Below are 18,315 nucleotides of genomic sequence, written 5' to 3' on the forward strand. Positions count from 1 at the left end.
TGTGAATCGGTCATTAAAAAAAACGACAGTTTTAATTTGTCCTGGTATTTGGGAGCAATAACAATGTCGGGTGTGTTTTGGTTGTCCCATTGACTTCTGGATACGGAAGCTCGTCTCCATCTCGTTACTTAGACGTAAAAGCAAAGTGATTCGATATTGTTAGGTTATTATTCATGTGGTTTATAAAATTTACTCAAAACATTTAGGGCTACAATTCATGAAAATCATTTATGCTCGTAAAATGTAATGATTGTTGATGTTTAGTCACCATGACCGCCACCTTTTTTGGGTAAATATGTTTTATTTTGAAATCAGTGCCGGATTCAATCGTCCTATACAGCATTGCTCGTCACATTCTGGCGGCATTCCCGATGTAAACAGTGCAGCTAGTCGTTCATTTTCTCGTCTTTTCATTTATAAAATTTCAATCTGACAATAAATTGCCAGTGAGTTCGAACTTGACTGGCGCTCTTAAAGTTGTAGTGGGGGTGTCACTTCTGAGAGGCTTCGGATTTAGACATGAATGACGACTATGTGCTCGCCCTGGAGCTTCAGGAGCAGCTCGACAATGAAGCGAACGACGTGGAGATGGACACCGGGCCGCTCGTCCCCTGGAAGCCCGAGAAACCACTCTCCGTCGTGGACGCGTCGTGGGAGATCCTGGACCCCACACCTGACGTCCGCGCGATGTTCCTGGAGTTCAACGACAGGTTCTTCTGGGGCAAATTGAGTGGGGTGGAGGTCAAGTGGAGCCCCAGGATGACACTGTAAGTAGTGCATTTAAAAATAAATCTGCTAAAAGTTTCCAGTGGCTGGAATAAATAACAACATTGTTGCAAAATGTTGCCAGGTGTGCAGGTGTGTGTTCTTATGAAGGTCGTGGTGGACTTTGTTCGATCAGACTCAGCGAGCCTCTGCTCAAGCTCAGACCCCGTAAAGACCTGGTGGAGGTGAGAGCACCATAGCCCGCTTGAGTTGTCCTGTATCAGGGCTGATGGATAAAGCTCCCATAAAATACACGGATGGATGTTCTTGCATGGTCAGACCCTGCTGCACGAGATGATCCACGCGCTGCTGTTCGTGACGCAGAACAACCGAGACCGCGACGGCCACGGGCCCGAGTTCTGCAAGCACATGAACCGCATTAATAAACACAGCGGCGCCAACATCACGGTAAGCCCCTCCGCCCGCCTCCTCTCGCTTCACACCATTGTTATTTTTTCCCTGCAGGTGTTCCACAGCTTCAACGACGAGGTGGACGCGTACCGCCGGCACTGGTGGCGCTGCGACGGGCCATGCCAGTCGCGCAAGCCCTACTTCGGCTTCGTCAAAAGGGCTATGAATCGGGCCCCCTCACCCCAGGACCCCTGGTGGGGGGACCACCAGAGGACGTGCGGGGGTACCTACACCAAAGTGAAGGAGCCTGAGGGTTATGGCAAAAAGAAGGAGGCCAAGAAAGACACAAAGGTGCCCGCCGTTGAAAAGCCAGCAGGTATTATCTTTTTTAGATTTTGTTTATCTTTTTATTTTTAAGTTACCATTCCAAATGTTTTGGTGTCACTAATTTATATAGCTGTGCTTTTATTGATTTTACTGTGTTTTGTTCCTCTTGTCAATTTCAGGAAGTCGGGACATTCGGGATGTGATGGCGTTCAGCGGTAAAGGCTTCGTCCTGGGCGGGACCTCCTCCTCCTCTGTGATGAAGTCAGCTAGCCCCGCCTCCTGCACTGTCAGTAAACCCGTCACACCGCCGTCGCCTTTGAGGCGAGTCTTTCCCACCGTCACAGCGCCGCAGGGTCACAAGGTGCCCGCCAAGAAATCGGTCGCTAACGTTAGAGCCTTCGTCAACATTAACGGGTCGCCGGTTAAGATCCAAAGGCCTGGTCACGATAACGGCGTTGGCGGTATTGGGGAACGTGGCAACGTTACCAAAGGCGACGGTAATCCTGGTCCCAGCAAGCGTGAAGAACCGGGCGGACTGAAGCAGATGTCCGTTGATTCGTTTTTCAACAAGTCTTCCAATTCATTCATCACCCAATCGCCGACTCCATCCACGTCGTCCAAGGATTTGTCGGGCAACACCGCCGCCAACACGCCTCAGTGGAAGAAGAGACCTCTGGATGACCCAACTGGCATTTTTGACCTCTTCAACAAGAGGCTAAAGGTGGAGACCATCGACCTTACGGGATCGCCCCCAAAAAGCAGCCAAGCAACCGCTGCCGCCTCATCCTCGTCTTTGCTGGTGATGGTCACGTGTCCCGTGTGTCAGACCAGCGTCCAGGAGTCAAGCATCAACGAGCACCTGGACTCCTGCCTCTGCTGAGTTACGAGGACGAGGCACTGTCAGAAGAGAGGTATTATTTTCTAAAAAATATTTTCATAATTGTGCTTGTGGTTTCCACACTGTTCAAGGCACTTTGGTTTGCCTTCAAGAAGAGACGCGTTGCTTTTTACTTGAAGTCTTTTTCGGCAGCTGCTTTTCACACCAAAGATTTTGATACACTTAATTATAAAAACACTGCGTTGTTGTGGCTGCTATTCAGCAGGAAGAGACTCGCTGGTTTTTGGCGAGACTCACGTTTTCTTGCTGTTTATTCATTTTATGTTACTAAATATACTTTTTACATGTTTGTACAAATTTGTATATTGTTAAACTTTTATGCGTTTTCACAGTTTGAAGTGTTAATAAAGTTTTTTTCAATGCAATCTATATTTCAGGTGCTTATTTGTGTAAACTAAAAGCTGCTTGAGTTGTTATATTGTAGCCTTTTTGTTTTGTTTGAAATATTTAATCCCTTGGTGGTTGTCTGGAAGTAAAGGGGTGCCTCTGGGGTGGGGGGGCAGTTGGGCGGGTAGGGGTCATAGGTCAACAGTGTAAGAAGACCAGCTGCTGGTCCAAATGGAAGAAGAGAAATGGCTCATAAAAGTGTATTTTTAGTCACTGGGGGCGGGGGGGGGACATCTCTGCTCTGATGCATTATTTATACAAAAAAAAATCATTCAAAGATAAGTAACAAGCTAACGAGAAGCTGCTTACGTGCAAATTGTCACATTGCCTAAAATAAAGTGGCTCAGATAATCCATCTTTTTTTATGCTTATTAGCCACGGATGCAAACTTGTTCTTTTTATGGCAGTGGATTAGCAGAAGCCTCCTGGGGTTTGCGTGCACCCCTACCAGGGGGTCCCTTTGCACGTGCTTAATCCTCTAGTGTCAACATACTGTGATGATAATAATAATAATGCCTTTTTACACTGTACAGAAAAATAAGGATTAACTTTTCAGGACACAAGCATCGAGAGTCGATGTTGGGCCTGCAGGGCAGCAACACACTTGGTGTGTGCATGTGACCTTTGTGAACTCTTTTCAATATTATTGTCCTGTTATTGTGGTGCCAGGCCCCGCTGGCGGTGCTGGGAGTGAAGCCCACCATCTGTCTTTTGTACTATTGTCTCTCACGCACACATACACACAGATTTATTGCTTGAAATGAACATGATGGATTAAAATGTAAAAATATTCACAACTGACTTATAAGTAATTACGTGGTGACAAATCAAAAGGCACCGCTTTTTATCAAACTAAAATATAATTTCATTTAAATTATTAAAATTATTTAAAAAAGGTGAGAAAACAATTTTAAAATGTTTTTTGTTTGTTTTGAGGGTTTTTTTTTTTGGGGGGGGGGGGGGCTGCAGGGGAGACGCCCAGCAAGCAGTGTAAAGCACAGGAAGTTGATTTTACTTCGCATCAGGTTAACAGAACCAACAAGACCAGAACCGGAAGTTGGCCTAAAACTAAAATCTCAGAGTACTAAAGTTTCCTCGCAAAAGTACTCAGTTGGATCGAGGGCATTTTGTTTATGAATTAGATTATCTAATATGTTGAAATAAAATTAAACAGTCCAACATACACTCGCGAAAAATTATTTAACTATTGCGTAATTCTTTGAAGAGTCTTTGTCATTTGAAACGTAAAGCGGAAGTGCTGCTCCTCCTTCCTTTAGACTTGACATGCCGTCGCCAATGATAGGCAGCACGGTAGACTAGCGACACTATTCGTGTCGGTGGAACGTGGAGTCTACCGGATTTGCTTTTTTTGTGTGAATTAACAGCAGCTCTCCTCCGTCAGTATAATTTGTAAAAGTTCCATTGACCACCTTCGGCTTGGTCCCTTTCACGTTGCCATGAACGGGAAGTCGGCCAACGGCTCGGCAGGGGGAATGGCGTGCATCGACGGGCTGCCGCCGCTGCCCAAGAGCCTTAGCGGCTTGCTCAACTCGAGCGGCGGCTCGTGGAGGGACATGGAGCGGATGTACGTGAAGAAGACCATGATCCAGGACGACCTGAGCCGAGGACGCAACAACGCTGACAGCCTGCTGGCCAGCAAGCCGGCGAACCTCGACGCCGCCCTGGCTCTGCTGCGGAAAGAGATGGTAACGTATTTTACATCTAATTGCTTTAAATTGTATATCTTTTCTGTTAATATTGGGGTATTAAGGGAAATTCGGCAAGAAAATCAAAGCAAATGGCAACTTTCAAATGTTTTGACCTCATCTGACTGACTCATGACTAAGTTGTTTGACTCCCTAATTATATGTGATTTAAATACCAAACTTGCACAGCTTTATGTCATTTCTAGTGAAACTGTCCTTGTTTGATTAGAATTCCTGCTCTTCTGAATGCACAGTTGTTTTACAATTACCATGTTAAACTTGACCTGGCAGGTTTTCATAGTGCACAAAAGAATGTTTGACATGTAGCCCCCCGCCCCGCCCCTCACTTCCTTGCCTGCAGCCAGGGTTTTCCCTGTCAATAAAATCCAGACCAGCTCTCATGAAAACCTCCCTGGTGGATCTGCTGGCAGTCACTCACTAGATGAAAAAAACATCTCATTTGCCAAGCGCAGGAGAGAAGCTCTACTCCAATCCTATTTGGAAACCCTTGGGTCAAGGCTTATCCGTTCGCTTTTGGCCCGGAGCCGCACTCTTGAGTGGTCACAATTTACGTCGAGTCTGAAGTTGTTTGAACAGTCCCGACTCACACGCCGGTGATTCGTTGTCTCGAACAAGACAGTCAACCTCGGGTCATGGCACTCTGGTTGCCCTGTGTCACTTTACATTTATCCTCAAAGCACACACGGAGTCAAACCAAGAGCCCAGCTCTTTTTAGTAACCTTCAAATGTGAATTTAAACCCAAAATGTTCTGCTGTTGTGCCGCCCGCCCTTCAGGTGGGCTTACGTCAACAGGACATGTCCCTGCTGTGTCAGCTATGGTCGCTGCACGAGTCCATCCAGGAGTACAAGGGCAGCTGCCAGGACTTGAGCGCCGCCTCCGGCCTCGGCATGATGGAGAACGGCTACTTCGACGAGGACGACGAGTACTACGCCGAGCCGGGCGCCACGCCCACCGACGAGCACCCGGACGGCAACGGCATGGCGGGGGTAGGCACCAGCGACGGCGGGGTCAGCAAAGACGACAGCTGGGAGTCCTTCCGGGTCACCATCTGATGCCTCCTTCGTCTGGTATTTTCTTACATTTGCACCGGGAATGTAATGCCCAAGCCTCATTGCGGCGCCCCCTGTGGTCAAACTTTAATGCTGCAAGGGGCCCAGCTTGGCGCTTCATCGCACTCGATGGAGTCGAATCAAACTTGTTTACTTAAAAAAAAAAGAAAAAAAAGATTAGTAATATACTGTATGTATGTTAGATGTGTTATCTTATTCTATGCCGGTTACTTACGCCATCCGGCAGGGTTTACATGTAAGTGTTTGGGCAAAGTTTTATTATTTATTATATATTATAAAAAAAACCACAATATCTGCTCCTGGGAGTATCGGGAAAGATTTGCAGCCGAGAAGTAATTGTTAACCAAACCGATCGCGATGATTTTAAGAGGGACGTCGGAGCGATCAGACCAAGCAGGCAAGCACAAATTTGTAAAAGTGCTCGTAAAAATGAAACATTTTGCGTGTTCATCGTTAACATCTGATCACAGGGTCATTTTCTACGTCACGTTACGTGAAGCGACCTTATTCGTTGTCATCATTTGTGTCTAGACGTCAGATGACCAAAGACAGTGCAGCGCTCGGCAAAAATATAGCTAATCTTGCAAAATGTCAAAAAAAATCTACAAGAATGTCTCCACACCGTAGCGCACGGTTAGCTGTGCCTTTAGCTCATGCTAATAATCAATATTAGCAGAGCTAAAAAAAAAATTACGTTACAGATGCGCAAAAGTAAATGTCCATTTACTCAGTGGTTCATTAGGTACACCCGATCCAACAACCTAATAATCTTTATCGGCATCATATCAAAAACACTTTGTCGTAATGTATTATTGAATGTTTTTTTTTTTGTCCTTTGGTGTCACCTGTGCAAACGTCTCAACAAATCATAGCAGTGAAATCCTACAAACCATGCACACGCTCATTGGATGTCCTTCACTAGCAGTGCCTTTGCACACATACAAAATGCAACGACCGTTCAAAATAACGTTTGTAATTCTACACCAGCAGCTTGATGCTAACACGTTAGCGCCTGCTCACAGCAATACTTCGTTTCTCACCATCGATAGCTCAAGTATATGTTTGTCAGGTTGCAGAACAAGTCTTACAATAAGTTAAACATTTGCATGTGTGTGCTAGTATTTTTTTGGGGGGGGGTGTAAAGAAAAGCTACAAATTTATGCTAACATCAAACTTTAGTAGCATTCAAAAGAGACGCTCTTTCGAAATCAGCCTCAAATCAAACGAATCTTCCCGCTGCTAACACTAGCTAGCTTCCAGATTGTAGCATTTTTCAGGGGAAAATGTCTTTTTTATTTTCTTTTTCTTCTTCTGCTGTTTATTGCGCATTGTAATTGCGACGTGGTGTCATTCATCTGTAAACCACACCGCTGCTGCTTTTCTGGCTGAGATCAGTTTAATAAAAGGAGTACATATGTTTCCACGCAGTTTTGACTTTTTGCAAAAAAAGGCCAGCCCTAATTTTTAGTAAATAATTGTTCCGCCGATGTAAGATCTAGAATTAACCAAAAAATCTGATTTTTGTTGATATCTGCCCAATGGAAATTGATTCAGCCAAATAATCGAAATCTCGGTCTACAAATCGGTCGAGTCAAGGCCAATTTGGTCATGCAAACCACACGCGCTCAAATCTACACAAGGAGGATGCAGGATGTGCTCCTCCTCGTTGCGCATCTTCTGGCCTACTTTCTCGCTGTTCCCTGAACGCATCGTTGCGTGCTGTGCATTTCAATGCGTCAATCTGCATTTTGGTGCCTTTGAAGCCGCAGCCGCCTTCACCCGAGGCGCTACGGCTTGCCAACTATTGATGAGCATAACTCCCACATGCACAAGTGGGTCAAAGCGTCCGTTTTTCTTAATCCATTGTTTCAAAAGTGCTATTTGGGGGGGAAATGAATTATTTTGCATTTATTCTCCTAGCAATTTTATTACATTTTAAGAAACTGAAATTGGAACACAAATGGTGCAGCAAAATTATGCCTCTACCAAATAATGAGGGAAAAAAGGCACAATAATAAATGTAGAGGAGTCCAACACAATTCTGCTCAATTCGATTGTGTGTAGCGTGTATGCAAATGACCCACTTTGCATATTCCCTGCATGTATTACGAAGCATTCGAATGTAATCAGCAGAGTGCAGCCGGCAATGTGAGCAAATTGATGAAAAGAGGAACTTGTGAGTGAGTGAGTGAATGAGTGAGTGCTGCATGTTTGTGCTGCAGTGTGCAGCCGTGTGCGGATTAGAGCAGATTAACATAATCTTTGCCGCCACGCCACATCCAAGGTTCTCCAATCTTGTGGTGGCAGTTGGGCGTGTGCTCACTCTCTGGTCATCGTCATGTCACGGTGCTTTTCTACACATGAATGTATGTCCGTGTTTTGTATTATTGTGCTTTGTTATTTTTGTTTTTCATATCCAACTTGGGTGTGAACATTCGGCACACCTGCACAAAGGAATGACAAATATGAAATGTGCTGACGCAATGGCAAGTAGCTACATCCTAGCGATGCAAAAATATTTTCAAATATTTGACAGAAGACTTTTATTGGTAAACATTTGTCATTACAAAATACATAAATATCTTAGAAAGGCATTTGTACATTTTTTTTATTACAAAAATGAAGGTAGTTTAATGAAATGCAGCCGCAACGGTTTGGCACGTCCGAGCCGCCAAAGTCTCTGACAGCAGGCCCACGCACACGGAGCACAACGCCAAGCTCTTGCTGCAGTTAAGGATCACTGGAGGAAAAAAAAAATTACTTTGACACCATTCTCCGACATGCACACGAGGCTGTCACTGACCTCTCACGGCTTGCATGTTTGAGGTGAGCACAAAGACTTTGATGAAGCCGAGGCAGAGCGGCAGGAAGTCGTGTTCCCAGATGACGGCGGGCACCAGGAGGACTTTTCCATAGCAGGACAGCAGAAGAGCTCTCAGAAGGAGATTGAGATCCACATCTCCTCTGTAACTGCGCCCACTGGATGACATCGCCGCCGCCCTCAGGACAAACAGCACCCCGCCGCAGAACGCCAGCAGCTCTAAATGTAGACGACAGGTAACGCCAATCCTTCAAAGTTGAATTCCTGCATTGTCCTGGTTGTCATACCCAGCGCGGCCAAGGTCACCATGCCGTAGAACTCCCACTCCTTGGTGTATCTGATGATGTCAGCGGGGTCATCGCTGGACTCCGAGCTGTGCCGGAGCGACCACCTGAGGTAGGCCTCGCACAGCAGGCAGAACATGCACAGCTTCCAGTGGATCTGGTGGTGGACGGTTGTAGCATTTAGCAATGAATGGCATTTGGCTTTCTTGTTTTACTTACATCCCAGCTCGTGTTGAACAAAATGTGTCTGAAGGCCTGAGTCTTGCACAAGACGGCATCGATTAGGATGATGACTGGGTCGTATTCGATGTACTTGTCTACTGGCTTCTGGCAGGAACCCTGAAGATGGGAAGGGAAAGGACCCGAATTAGAATGAGGATAGCGGGCTGTTTTGGATGTGCAATATATGCAGCCACATAGGGCTATAAAATAAAAATAAAAAAATAAAATCCTACATGAAATGATTTGTGAAATGTCATTTGATTCAAATAACTAAAATATTTAGTAAGTGTTGCTAGGACAGACAACTTTGGAAGCAGTTACTAAAAAAAAAAAAAAAAATCCTCATTTTAGGACAAAATGACGTTTATATAGGTATTTGCGCCCCCTTGTGGAATCAACCCCTAAACTGTTGGCAATAAGGACAAGACATTAAAATGAGGATAGCGGGCTGTTTTGGATGTGCAATATATACAGCCACACAAGGCTATAAAATAAAAATAAAAAAATAAAATCCTACATGAAATGATTTGTGAAATGTCATTTGATTCAAATAACTAAAATATTTAGTAAGTGCTGCTAGGACAGACAACTTTGGAAGCAGTTACTAAAAAAAAAAAAAAATCCTCATTTTAGGACAAAATGACGTTTATATAGGTATTTGCGCCCCCTTGTGGAATCAACCCCTAAACTGTTGGCAATAAGGACAAGACATTAAAATGAGCCTGAAAGCAATCACATTGAGAAATTCAATACGTAGTCCGGAGCTATAATTGCACCAAATATTTTTATGAATAATACTTTTAGATCATAATTATAAAAACAATCGATGATGTGCTGCAAAGTAGCATGTAATTCCGCCGTCGTAAATCCGAGGAGCGACGATATTTTATTTCAAGCCAGCCAAGCAAATAAATGGGAACATATTAGAATATAACACACGCATAATGTGATCTTCAGGATTCCGTTGGAGTAATCACGGTGCAACTCCGTCGCCTTTTCATTACACTCGATGCATCGGAAGCAAGATGCCATTCTTCTAACCTACTATACGAACCCGGAAGTAAACAACGATAGTGTCCTTTCAAAATAAAAGTTTTTATTACTCACGGATTAATTTAATTTACGAAGTTAAACATTATAAATGTAAATGTAGCCTATGAAGTATTGTAAACAATTACGCTTGTACTGCACACGTCGTTGCTGCGGGGTAGAAATTCACGGTTTATAATGATTTAAGCATGTACTTCAAACATTTTCCGCGAGATGGCGATAGAGCAATACAAAACATCCTCCCACCATCAATTTACCGGTTACAAAGTCCAGCGCATTAGGTGTATGGGTGGGGTTTTTTTGCCCTGCAGGCTCTCGCAAAGTGCTTTGCATGATTAAAAATACAACATTAAAAACATCAAATTTTACAGTTCAAAGTATATAAATTAAAAAAGAAAATTAATAGAATTAAACTAGGTTGTCTGCCTAGGCACATGTTTTAATTGCTTTGTTTTATGTCAAAAGGCCTATTAATTACAAATATAAAGTCTTATTTTTCGAGAACAAAATGCACACTTTTTAGAAATACACAGAGGTGCTTTTTTGGGGAATAAAGGCATCTTTTCTGCAATAAAAGACATTCACATTCCTTTTCCCATTACAACATGTTCTTTTTTTTTCTGCCCCACTCACAGCCTGAATGGTGCTAATGACATTAATCACTCCACTGGGCTAATTTGGACTTCTTTCTTCTTTCCTGGGGGTTCAGTTGGCCCGTGACCCATTTTTGGGACCAATGGCAGTCCAGCAAAAAAGTCTCCTGAGCTAAAGAGCCGCTGGGCCCTGCCCACCTGCCTGCATACTAATGGGGGCCCCCAATAAGAGCCCTGAAGGGGTGCCCCGCGCTTCTTGTCAGACCTTCAGCCTGCTCAGCACACCCAAAAACCTTCAACATGGTCGATGCCTTTTGCGCCACTTGGAAGCTGGTGGACAGCGACAACTTCGATGAATACATGAAAGCTCTTGGTGAGTAGCTCGAGTGCAACTGGTCAAGTGCTGGATGTTAACTAGTGGGATTCTGGAACGCACTAGTAGCATGCACTTGCCAACAAATGCAGTTTTGCCGTACTAGTGACTTGGAGTTAGTTGTCCTACTAGTGTGCAGAAATGGCACACAGTAATGGTGAACTAGTTACTCGTAACAGTTGTTCTACTCATGTGCTGAACTGTAGGACAAAGATGGACTTGAACAACCTGGAAAGCAAATTCAAAGATTAGTTTATGACTAAATGAAACATGCTTGAAGATATTTGTAGAAAATATGTGATGGCTGAGAACTATGTAGAACATTTTGTATATTTTTTTCAGTAAAACACACTTTAGTCTGGCGTGAGTCTCCCCTCCCCCACTTTATGAAAACTCAAGCGCCTTATTCCGCATCAGCGCTTATCCGACGCACTTGTGGCATGCAGTTAGCAAGCTAGATATAAATATAAATTTAAATATAAATATGAATATAAATATAGCCAATGGAGTGCTGTACGTCATTCTTCTCAGCTATCACTTTCCTAAGAGCAAAAATACACATATGGCACTTTTATTAACTGATATTAATATTGATGTTAATGTTGATATTCATAATGGTTTAAGCATGTGCTTCCGGGCGTCTTCCTTCCCAGGCGTGGGCTTCGCCACCCGGCAGGTGGGCAACGTGACCAAGCCCACCGTCATCATCAGCCAGGAAGGCGACAAGGTGACCGTCCGCACGCAGAGCACCTTCAAGAACACCGAGATCTCCTTCAAGTTGGGGGAGGAGTTTGATGAGACCACCGCCGACGACAGGAACTGCAAGGTAAGAACACGCCAAGCAACAGTGAAGCACACAGGAAGCAAAAATACTGACCATCATTTCCTTCGCAGTCCACAGTGAGCATGGACGGAGACAAGCTGGTCCACGTGCAGAAGTGGGACGGCAAGGAGACCAAGTTCGTCAGGGAGATCAAGGATGGAAAGTTGGTCATGGTGAGACAAGTTTCCAAAAGTTGAATCGACCTCATTCTGCAGCTCCCAAAATGTTCCTAATTTTTTGAATGAAGTTTTTCTCAGGAGTGACCTTTTCGTTTTCCTCATCCAGAACTTGACCTTCGAGGACATCCATGCAGTGCGCACCTACGAGAAGGCGTAGAGGCCACTTTGCACCACTTCTTCATCATTGTCTTCCTCCTCAAAAGCTGCACGTTTTTTTTAAAAGATTTTTTTTATATGAAAAAATGTGACATATTGGACTGCTCATCTCTGCAAATGTGGGGAATAAAACATAAGGAAATAAGTTGACTCTTCTCATCTGTTTTTATCAGTGAATGACAAATGGTTGAATTGCTATATTAGTAGTTGAGATGAATTTAATTTTGACCTCAAGAGGTATAACAATATGGTTTGTTACTTGTTAGCCCATTTGTTAAATAATATGGACATTATTAAAAGATTTTACTCCCTGCCCAAAAAAAAAAAATAACAAGAAGAATAAACAAGCAGGTTGAACGACATTTTTTTTTTTTTTTTTTTAATTATACAATTGCATGATACAAACAGGTCACATCAGGTTGGACGACATAGTTAAGTGCTTTTTACTGGAAGTTACAGAACCAGCCATGCCGTCAATCAAGCTAAACCACGCCCCCGTCCATTGCAACACTGAGTCACGTGACGGGCTGACCGGTACAACTTCCGGTTTTTCGTCAACAAAAACAAGTGAAGCTATACAATCGTTGTTTTACATGCCGAGGTTCCCTTTTAACGACATGAAGACGCCACTGGCCTGTTTTGTTCTCCTATTATGCACCGCTGGACGCTTTGAGGCGGCTCCCCCGGGAAGAGTAGCCGAACCGGTGCATGCAGGTGAGTCGTGACACCTCCCAAAGAACAAGTTTGCACAGATTTCCATGCAGGACAAAAAATCAAAGCTGTTCCACTGACTTTGAAATTATCGAGTCGTTTAAAGTGCTGTTGGGGAATTAATATGCAATGCATTCCAGAAGTGTTCACAACCTGCAGTTTTTGTTTTGAACAATTATTTGTATGTTCTTCTGTGTGGGTTTATAGCTTGTATTTTTTATCTTTTTATTCTATTTATTTTATTTATTTATCTATTTATTTATTTATTCATTTATTTAATTTTATTTTGCACATAAGGATCTTTCTATTCTATACCAGGAAGGTTCTGGCACATCACTGACCTACATTTGGACCCCACCTACAACCTGGCGCCGGACCCCACCAAGGTGTGTTTCTCCTCCAAAGGGGTGCCCGCCACCGGTGCCGGTCCATTTGGGGACTTTGTGTGCGACTCGCCTTACAGTCTCATCCAGTCGGCCTTCATGCACATAAAGAGCCTCGTGCAACCCAACGACTTCTTCATTTGGACCGGGTACTGTCATAGATTATAGGACTGAATCATTAATCCAATTCAATCATATTTTTATTTATTTAATGATGACCACTACAGAGACAGTCCACCTCACGTTCCTGTAAGTGAACTATCCACGTCAGTGGTGATCCAGGTGTTGAGCAACTTGACGCAAACCATCCGACAACACTTCCCGGACGTCACCGTCTTTCCCGCCATTGGAAACCATGACTACTGGCCGCAGGTAGCCAGCACTTTTTCAAAAGCACGTATGTATGCTTCTTATGTATATTTTGCGTGTGTTGTCAGGATCAGTTGCCGACGTCCACCAATGACATCTACAAGGCTGCTGCACGCTTGTGGAAGCCCTGGTTGGAAGACCAAGCACTGGAAACTCTCTCACAAGGTTATTTATGTCATTTTTTTTTCTTGTTGGTCATATTGGTAGCCTGTGTCCTGGTGCTGCAGGGGGTTTCTACACCCAGCTGGTCCGTACGGGCATTCGAGTAATAAGCGTGAACAGCATCCTCTACTACGGTCCCAACAAAGCCACCGTCAACATGAGCGATCCAGCGGGACAATTCGAGTGGCTGGAGGACACACTGCAAAAGGCCGACGCCAATAAGGAGAAGGTCATTTGTTATTATTAATCATAATATGTATGGTTGATGATGGCAAGTTTCAAAATTGCTGACTCAGCTCAAGCCATGATTGATGTTTCTGCAGGTGTTTATAATATCTCACGTTCCGCTGGGATTCCTGCCCTTCACCCGGAACTTAACGGCCATCAGGGATGAGCCCAACGAGAGGTTAATCAACATCTGTAGGCGCTACAGTCATGTGATTGCCGGACATTTTTATGGACACACGCACAAAGACAGTGTCATGGTGCTCCTCGACCACAAAGGTGACAGCAGAAATATGTGAATACATTATATACATCATCCAAAAACATATGATGAAACATAGGGTCATATAAGCAGGTGTCCCTAATGCAGTGGCCACACAATCAAAGGAAATATAGGGGAGCCGAGGTTGAGCCTTGTGGCATCCCACACAGATGTTATACAATATATTAAATAGTCAGTTTGACGTAATGATAAATAAATTATAAATAGAATGTGGTTGGTAATGAATTATTTTTTTTTTGTGTGTGTGTGTAGGTGAAGCTGTGAACTCTGTGTTTGTATCTCCGGCGGTAACGCCCATCAAAAGCTCTTGGGAATCGTACTCAAACAACCCAGCGGTGCGACTGTATTTCTACGACAAACAAGATTTTGGCATTTTGGTAAGACCCATATCCATCCTGCCAACACCACACAAATGAATAACAATCGTGTTTTTTATGTACAGGACATCTGGCAATACTTCCTCAACCTGACCGAGGCTAACCTCAAGCAACGAGCCGACTGGAAGTTGGAGTACGTCATGACCAAAACGTTCAGCCTGCCGGACCTGCGACCGGTCAGTCTGCGCCGGCTGGCTCTGCAATTGTGGCTGCTGCCCAACTCGGCGTTCGACACCTACTTTGCTCACTTCACGGTTGGTTTCGATGGCTTGCCGCCATGCCGGGGCGAGTGTAAGGTCCTTCAGTTGTGCGCCATGCTCTTCATGGACCAGAGCTCCTACTCGGCTTGTGTGGGAGAGCAACATCATCGCCATTCTCTCGCTAGTGACATTCTTTGATATCCTTTTAATGCAATTCATAGGTGACAAGTTGTTATTTTTATATTGCAGGTTATTGAGATTTTGTCCAATCAGTCCAAAAAACGGAGGTAATTAAATGCTAATGAAATGAATTATGATTGCTGAAGCACAATGAATTCAAAATGGGAATGTAAAAGGGGATGATTCTAATTCTGTTGTCTTTTTAATCTTGAAACCGTCTTTGCTGCCAGTTGTTGACTTTAGTTCAAGTTTTGCTGCTAAAGGGAAAAAAAAGAAAAAAAGGACATTTTGTTAGCTTAATGGTACAATTGCCAAATAATTTTTATCTTACTGTCAAAACAGTAAAAAAAAATAAAAAAACTTTTTCCATCACAGCCTCATTTAGTCAATGTTTTAAGTTACGAAACATCCATCAATTTGCTAATGCTTGCTAGGCTAACACGAAAAACTCAATTAAATTTAATATTCCGTATTTACATGCTCACACGTGAGCAGGAAGTGAATATAATGTTGTGTTTGTCTGTTTAAAGTTGTGCGGCTAGAAAAAGAAAAGAGCAGCCACTGACCTCATTTGACTCACCCCCCCCTTTAGCCCGCTTTGCCCCCTGGCAACTTCTGCTTTGAATGTTCTCAGCCTCATTCCAGCGCTATTGTTTGCCCCCCCCGGCTACTCTAGCGCCCCCACCCCCAACGTTGACAGTCCTTAGTTTTAGAACATCCGATCTCTTCATGTGTAACTTCTAAAAAGACCCAAAAGAATGTCCAGAAAGTGTCAGAAGAAGAAAAAAGAAGTTAAGATGAATGATGAATGGTGAGAAATTCACCTCTTTACACCCCAGCTTAGACCACCCCCCCCATCCGCCCGCCCCCTCCCCAATTCCTCAATCCCTTGATCGGTGCATAACCGTGGTAACAGCATACTGGCGGGTGAGCGAAGACTGTTGCTGGGGCGGCCGTCGCCACGGTAACATCAGTGAGGCGCTGTTGAGTGCAAACAAAGCTTGTCTTTCTTTTCTCTCTCACCACTTTTTGTTGAGCATGAGTGCATTTACAACTATAAAAAAAGATCGTAAACAATAATCATTACGATTCTGACAGTCTCATTTCCTAAAAAAAAAAACAATTGTCCGTAGCAATAACCTTAGTTTGATATAATTTGATTACCCCAATCCTGATAAAGGTTTGTTATGATGGAAAATGTAGGGTACCCGAGGTTGACCCCAGGTGACATTTCCAACTTGACCTGCGCTAACCTAGTCCCTCTGGTTTGAGACTAATCCCATTTTGTAAAAACTCTTTTTGTTTCGTCTCTGCTCAGCGAGATTAACGATTAGCACTGTCAATGTTGTAAATTTTTGGGACTTGTAATTTAGCCAGCCACGCGCTAAAGCTAATCCCCTGTCTAGTTACTGCTACAATATTCATGTCGTGTTTATTTCCGAGTTGTGCGTGCGTGTGTGCACTTTGCGTGTTTTCCTTGTCCTCCTGACATATTTTCTATTGTCACCGCGCATAATTATGTTTGCCAAAAATGTGAAGTTTTTCAGCCATGGGAGGGGGAGGAGGAAACATCGTACTCATGAAGCTCTTTTCATTTGGGACTCCCGTGAGATATTACCCTCCTGCCAAGTCTCACACGCTCCATAATGGAGACTGACTATGATGGGGGGGTCGAGGCAGGGGTTCTCTCTCTCGCTCTCTCTCTCCCACTCTCTTTTTTTTGTCTCATGCTTCATTTGTCGTTTGTCAGCCGCCTTGAATGGACTCCTTTATCAACAGTGTGCGTGTGTGTGTGCCAGTGTGTGTCTATGAGTGTTTGTTTATGATTGCGGTTGGACTACTAACCCGCAAAGTCTGAATGGGCACAGCAATCCTCCCCCCCCACACACACAGACACAAATACACACACTCGGCCAATCGGTTACCGTTTGTTGTTTCCGTAGGTGAACTTGCTCACCAGACGCTTCATTAGGTACACCTTCTTAAATGGTGTCTAGAATAGATCTTATTGTCACAGCCTCGGGGCTTTTTCACGAAGTGACAACGAGGCACTCTAAATCGATCTATCGGTTGGGCCTTAATGATTGCACCAATGTTGTGGCTTGATGTAGAGATGAGCACAAAGGGGTACAAATGGTTCAAGAGGAGGTTGTAATTGAACTTGAGTGTTGTGTGCGTGTGCTCGTTTGAAGTAGGCCGGCCAACCCGCCACCCTGAGCGAAGAAGTCGGAGGTGAAGCTTTCCTATTAATCCCGCTTCTTCAATCCCTCCATCAGTATTCTCCTCTGCCTGTATCATTCCATCATTGAGGTCATTAAGTTCACCCCACATAATGGAGGAAAGGGGGAGTCATGGGGCGTGTCGGGGAGCTAACGTCTTTGTCTATCGACGTCTCATCGTCACATTTCATCAATTAGCAACAATTTGTCACTTTTAGATTCGGTTTTCAAAACTAGTGTGACGTTTTGAGTCACTTTCCATCAATTTCTGTCATCTGAATAATTGGATCCAAATGTTAAGCATAAAATATCAATTTTTTAATTGTTTTTTTGACAGGTGTATACCAACCCGGGTCTAAAACCAAAACTTTTGGGACAAGTTGCAGCTTCCCTATAGATAATCTGGCAACCGTGCTTCATTTCAGAGCAATGGCGACACCCACAGGTCATAACACGAACACGAAACACTCCCAAAACGCAAATTATGTGTACGTTATTGTCTTTTTTTTTTTTTCATATTCTATGTCTAATAAGCCATCCCTTCCTGTATAATGTTTTTTATTAATTGACAATGATGAACCCTAATTTGCTATAATTATTAATAGTTGTAGTCACTTATTAATATAAGATGTAATACCAGTTACTTTTCATTATTGTAAAAGCTTTTTCGTTTTTGTTGTATTCCATTTTTAGTTTTTATTAAGGAGAATGCAAGGGAGTGGTTCCTAGCACATGCTCAAAGTGCCCACTAAGCGGCGCTATTTACCTTAAGTCTGTCATTCAGTGTGATCATTTGATTGGCTCCACTAGTAGCCAATCAGAGCTGACAGGTGCCCAGCCAACCACCCCCACTAACTACCATAGAACCCCTACTGAGATTTTGGAGCTAAAATTAAAATGTGCAATTTTGAAGTAGCAAGGAATTCTAATGTGTGTATATTTGCTTTTGTTATTTTCTTACTTGCATTTGGACATAGAAGAGAAAAACAAATGCAGCAAAAAAACTAATGACAAGAAACTGATGTTGACATTTTGCCTCAGGCTCCAAGTCTACTAGCATCATCCTCCTCATCTTCATCCTCTCATTATTTGCTTCCTTTTGTCCTGCACGTGCTCCCTCCCTCTCCTCCACCACCTCCCTTCTTCCACCACCATCCTCCTCCTCCTCCTTTGCCGCC

General features: G+C 43.7%; 5 protein-coding genes across 6 annotated transcripts; 4 read left to right on the forward strand and 1 right to left on the reverse strand.

The window, feature by feature from the left end:
- Positions 1-334: 334 nt before the first annotated feature.
- sprtn (SprT-like N-terminal domain) lies at positions 335-2,706 on the forward strand. 2 transcript variants are annotated; one of them, XM_088361000.1, is made up of 5 exons: positions 336-767; positions 851-950; positions 1,045-1,173; positions 1,231-1,492; positions 1,623-2,706. In XM_088361000.1, exons 1-5 carry the CDS (start codon positions 520-522, stop codon positions 2,321-2,323), a joined length of 1,440 nt encoding a protein of 479 aa, XP_088217126.1. In that variant the 5' UTR covers positions 336-519; the 3' UTR covers positions 2,324-2,706. The 2 variants fall into 2 exon arrangements, with proteins under 2 accessions (XP_088217125.1, XP_088217126.1); XM_088360999.1 differs by having other exon boundaries at positions 335-767; positions 1,045-1,492.
- A 1,287-nt stretch (positions 2,707-3,993) lies between these two features.
- On the forward strand, positions 3,994-6,950 carry fam89a (family with sequence similarity 89 member A). The gene is made up of 2 exons (XM_088362369.1): positions 3,994-4,434; positions 5,231-6,950. The coding sequence occupies exons 1-2, from the start codon at positions 4,186-4,188 to the stop codon at positions 5,507-5,509; spliced, it is 528 nt and encodes a 175-aa protein (XP_088218495.1). The 5' UTR covers positions 3,994-4,185; the 3' UTR covers positions 5,510-6,950.
- A 1,105-nt stretch (positions 6,951-8,055) lies between these two features.
- Positions 8,056-9,920, reverse strand: arv1 (ARV1 fatty acid homeostasis modulator). The gene is made up of 5 exons (XM_088362368.1): positions 9,794-9,920; positions 8,852-8,971; positions 8,636-8,789; positions 8,331-8,567; positions 8,056-8,267 (listed from the first exon to the last, which is right to left on the reverse strand). The coding sequence occupies exons 1-5, from the start codon at positions 9,884-9,886 to the stop codon at positions 8,158-8,160; spliced, it is 714 nt and encodes a 237-aa protein (XP_088218494.1). The 5' UTR covers positions 9,887-9,920; the 3' UTR covers positions 8,056-8,157.
- Positions 9,921-10,702: 782 nt separating this feature from the next.
- LOC148381519 (fatty acid-binding protein, brain) lies at positions 10,703-12,173 on the forward strand. The gene is made up of 4 exons (XM_088362134.1): positions 10,703-10,870; positions 11,524-11,696; positions 11,765-11,866; positions 11,979-12,173. Exons 1-4 carry the CDS (start codon positions 10,798-10,800, stop codon positions 12,027-12,029), a joined length of 399 nt encoding a protein of 132 aa, XP_088218260.1. The 5' UTR covers positions 10,703-10,797; the 3' UTR covers positions 12,030-12,173.
- A 380-nt stretch (positions 12,174-12,553) lies between these two features.
- smpdl3a (sphingomyelin phosphodiesterase acid like 3A) lies at positions 12,554-15,292 on the forward strand. Its single transcript, XM_088362564.1, has 8 exons — positions 12,554-12,742; positions 13,058-13,271; positions 13,350-13,494; positions 13,560-13,656; positions 13,719-13,882; positions 13,977-14,157; positions 14,414-14,538; positions 14,604-15,292. The coding sequence occupies exons 1-8, from the start codon at positions 12,622-12,624 to the stop codon at positions 14,934-14,936; spliced, it is 1,380 nt and encodes a 459-aa protein (XP_088218690.1). The 5' UTR covers positions 12,554-12,621; the 3' UTR covers positions 14,937-15,292.
- Positions 15,293-18,315: the final 3,023 nt, after the last annotated feature.

Source organism: Syngnathus floridae, chromosome 19, assembly GCF_059516105.1.
Source record: "Syngnathus floridae isolate MCC-2025c chromosome 19, RoL_Sflo_1.0, whole genome shotgun sequence".
Lineage (NCBI taxonomy): Eukaryota > Metazoa > Chordata > Actinopteri > Syngnathiformes > Syngnathidae > Syngnathus > Syngnathus floridae.

What these genes read in the sequence shown, in the direction of transcription:
- sprtn (XM_088360999.1), top strand. Translation starts at nt 520, where the DNA reads ATGAATGACGACTATGTGCTCGCCCTGGAGCTTCAGGAGCAGCTCGAC. An exon ending in CCCGTAAAGACCTGGTGGAG is followed by an intron (nt 951 to 1,044) that starts GTGAGAGCACCA and finishes TTGCATGGTCAG; the next exon opens with ACCCTGCTGCACGAGATGAT. An exon ending in CGCCGTTGAAAAGCCAGCAG is followed by an intron (nt 1,493 to 1,622) that starts GTATTATCTTTT and finishes TGTCAATTTCAG; the next exon opens with GAAGTCGGGACATTCGGGAT.
- fam89a (XM_088362369.1), top strand. Translation starts at nt 4,186, where the DNA reads ATGAACGGGAAGTCGGCCAACGGCTCGGCAGGGGGAATGGCGTGCATC. An exon ending in CTCTGCTGCGGAAAGAGATG is followed by an intron (nt 4,435 to 5,230) that starts GTAACGTATTTT and finishes CCCGCCCTTCAG; the next exon opens with GTGGGCTTACGTCAACAGGA.
- arv1 (XM_088362368.1), bottom strand. Translation starts at nt 9,886, where the DNA reads ATGGCATCTTGCTTCCGATGCATCGAGTGTAATGAAAAGGCGACGGAG. An exon ending in TGTTCAACACGAGCTGGGAT is followed by an intron (nt 8,790 to 8,851) that starts GTAAGTAAAACA and finishes GTCCACCACCAG; the next exon opens with ATCCACTGGAAGCTGTGCAT. An exon ending in GGTGACCTTGGCCGCGCTGG is followed by an intron (nt 8,568 to 8,635) that starts GTATGACAACCA and finishes GTCTACATTTAG; the next exon opens with AGCTGCTGGCGTTCTGCGGC.
- LOC148381519 (XM_088362134.1), top strand. Translation starts at nt 10,798, where the DNA reads ATGGTCGATGCCTTTTGCGCCACTTGGAAGCTGGTGGACAGCGACAAC. An exon ending in CCGACGACAGGAACTGCAAG is followed by an intron (nt 11,697 to 11,764) that starts GTAAGAACACGC and finishes TTTCCTTCGCAG; the next exon opens with TCCACAGTGAGCATGGACGG. An exon ending in AGGATGGAAAGTTGGTCATG is followed by an intron (nt 11,867 to 11,978) that starts GTGAGACAAGTT and finishes TTCCTCATCCAG; the next exon opens with AACTTGACCTTCGAGGACAT.
- smpdl3a (XM_088362564.1), top strand. Translation starts at nt 12,622, where the DNA reads ATGCCGAGGTTCCCTTTTAACGACATGAAGACGCCACTGGCCTGTTTT. An exon ending in AGCCGAACCGGTGCATGCAG is followed by an intron (nt 12,743 to 13,057) that starts GTGAGTCGTGAC and finishes ATTCTATACCAG; the next exon opens with GAAGGTTCTGGCACATCACT. An exon ending in GGTGCTCCTCGACCACAAAG is followed by an intron (nt 14,158 to 14,413) that starts GTGACAGCAGAA and finishes GTGTGTGTGTAG; the next exon opens with GTGAAGCTGTGAACTCTGTG.